The sequence below is a fragment of the Sturnira hondurensis genome, unplaced genomic scaffold, assembly GCF_014824575.4.
Source record: "Sturnira hondurensis isolate 20B ecotype Veracruz unplaced genomic scaffold, ASM1482457v3 Scaffold0018728, whole genome shotgun sequence".
Taxonomy (NCBI): domain Eukaryota; kingdom Metazoa; phylum Chordata; class Mammalia; order Chiroptera; family Phyllostomidae; genus Sturnira; species Sturnira hondurensis.
The window spans coordinates 20,685,748-20,687,277 of NW_028091359.1; the positions used below are offsets into that span (position 1 = coordinate 20,685,748).

At 44.0% G+C, this 1,530-nt stretch overlaps 1 protein-coding gene across 1 annotated transcript; it reads right to left on the reverse strand.

Moving 5' to 3' along the window:
- Positions 1-248: 248 nt before the first annotated feature.
- On the reverse strand, positions 249-1,178 carry LOC119003712 (olfactory receptor 1A1). Its single transcript, XM_037070233.1, has one exon. The coding sequence runs from the start codon at positions 1,176-1,178 to the stop codon at positions 249-251; it is 930 nt and encodes a 309-aa protein (XP_036926128.1).
- Between the last annotated feature and the right edge of the window lie 352 nt (positions 1,179-1,530).

The window sequence follows — 1,530 nt, forward strand, 5'->3', positions numbered from 1 at the left end:
CTTCTGAGAGTCAGTACAATAGCTGAGACATGAACCCAATATCGTGTGCTGCCACTCTGCTGAAGGGCAATGTGGACAAAGTGACAGTTTCAATAAGATGAATCACAAACTGTTAAAAATATTGGAGAAAAAGAGATTTTAGCTAGAAAGAGTGGATGTGGCTCCTAGAAAGGGGAGGATATTGGGAATGGATTGTCAAGTTCATTTTAACTGGTGACTGCGGTCTCCAGGGCATGAATTCCCATTGCTTACATGGGGATTCTCTTGCTGAAGAGTTTTCCCAGGGCAGCCTTCATGTCCCGATTTCTCAGACTATAGATAAAAGGATTTAACATTGGGGTCACTGCGATGTACATCACAGTTATCACAGCATCTTTTAAGCTGTAACTGGTCAGGGGGCGGAAGTACATGCCCATGACTGTCCCATAATACAAAGAAACCACTGTGAGGTGGGAGCCACAGGTAGAGAAGGCTCTGAGCACACCCTTGGTGGAAGGTACACGTAGGACTGTGGTGAAGACCTTAACATAGGAGATGATGATACATAGCAATGGCACAGAGAAAACAGCAACCCCGAGGTACATCATCTTCACATTAAAGTGGATGTCAGAACAGGACAGCTTGAGCAAAGGGATAATGTCACAGTAGAAACTGGCCACTTCCTGGTTGCCACAGAAGGACAGACTAGCTGTGAGCAGAGTGTGGGGGAGGGCATTGACATTTCCAACCACCCAAGACCCAACAACTAGCAGGACACAAGTTCGTGGGCTCATAATTGTTATGTAATGAAGTGGGCGGCTGATGGCCACTGCACGGTCATATGCCATCGCAGCCAGGATATAGCTATCTGTGTTACCCAAGGCAATCATGAAATACATCTGTGTTAGACAGCCCCCAAAGGAGATGGCTTTGGTGCCCAAGAGATGATTGGCTAGCATCTTAGGGATGGTTACAGAAGAAAAGAAGATGTCAACAAAGGAGAGGTTAGCAAGGAGAAAATACATTGGGTTGTGAAGTCTAATGTCGGAGCGAATGGCCAAGATGATAAACAGGTTTCCAATCAGTGTGATGGGGTAAATGAAGAGGAAGAGGATGAAGAAGAAATCTTCCTGTTCCTGCTTCCTGCTGACTCCCAGGAGGATAAACTCCAGGGCAGAAGACCTGTTATCTTCTCTCATGGCTCTTTTATTTAGAAAGAGAAGAGGAATCCAGAATTACTGGTGAAATTACTTTGTGTTATGATTTCCTTTATCCATCAGTTTTGACTCAAGTGATAAGTAAACTCATCTCTACAGGTGAGTTTAGTAAATCTGGAGAGAGCCAAGACTTTGGGGAAATATTCTTGTTGATCAGTGGGACTAATTGACAGTTAGGCCTGGACACTCATGTCTAAGAAGTGAGTAATCTTTGAATCAGAAGTGCCCACACTCCCCAATTCCAGTACCACCACACAAACACCTAGGATTTAATCAGTTAACAAGTACTTCATTTTTATATTGCATGCACTGGATACTTTGTTAGGTATATGGA

Coding starts and splice junctions, on each gene's coding strand:
- LOC119003712 (XM_037070233.1), bottom strand. CDS start 1,178: ATGAGAGAAGATAACAGGTCTTCTGCCCTGGAGTTTATCCTCCTGGGA.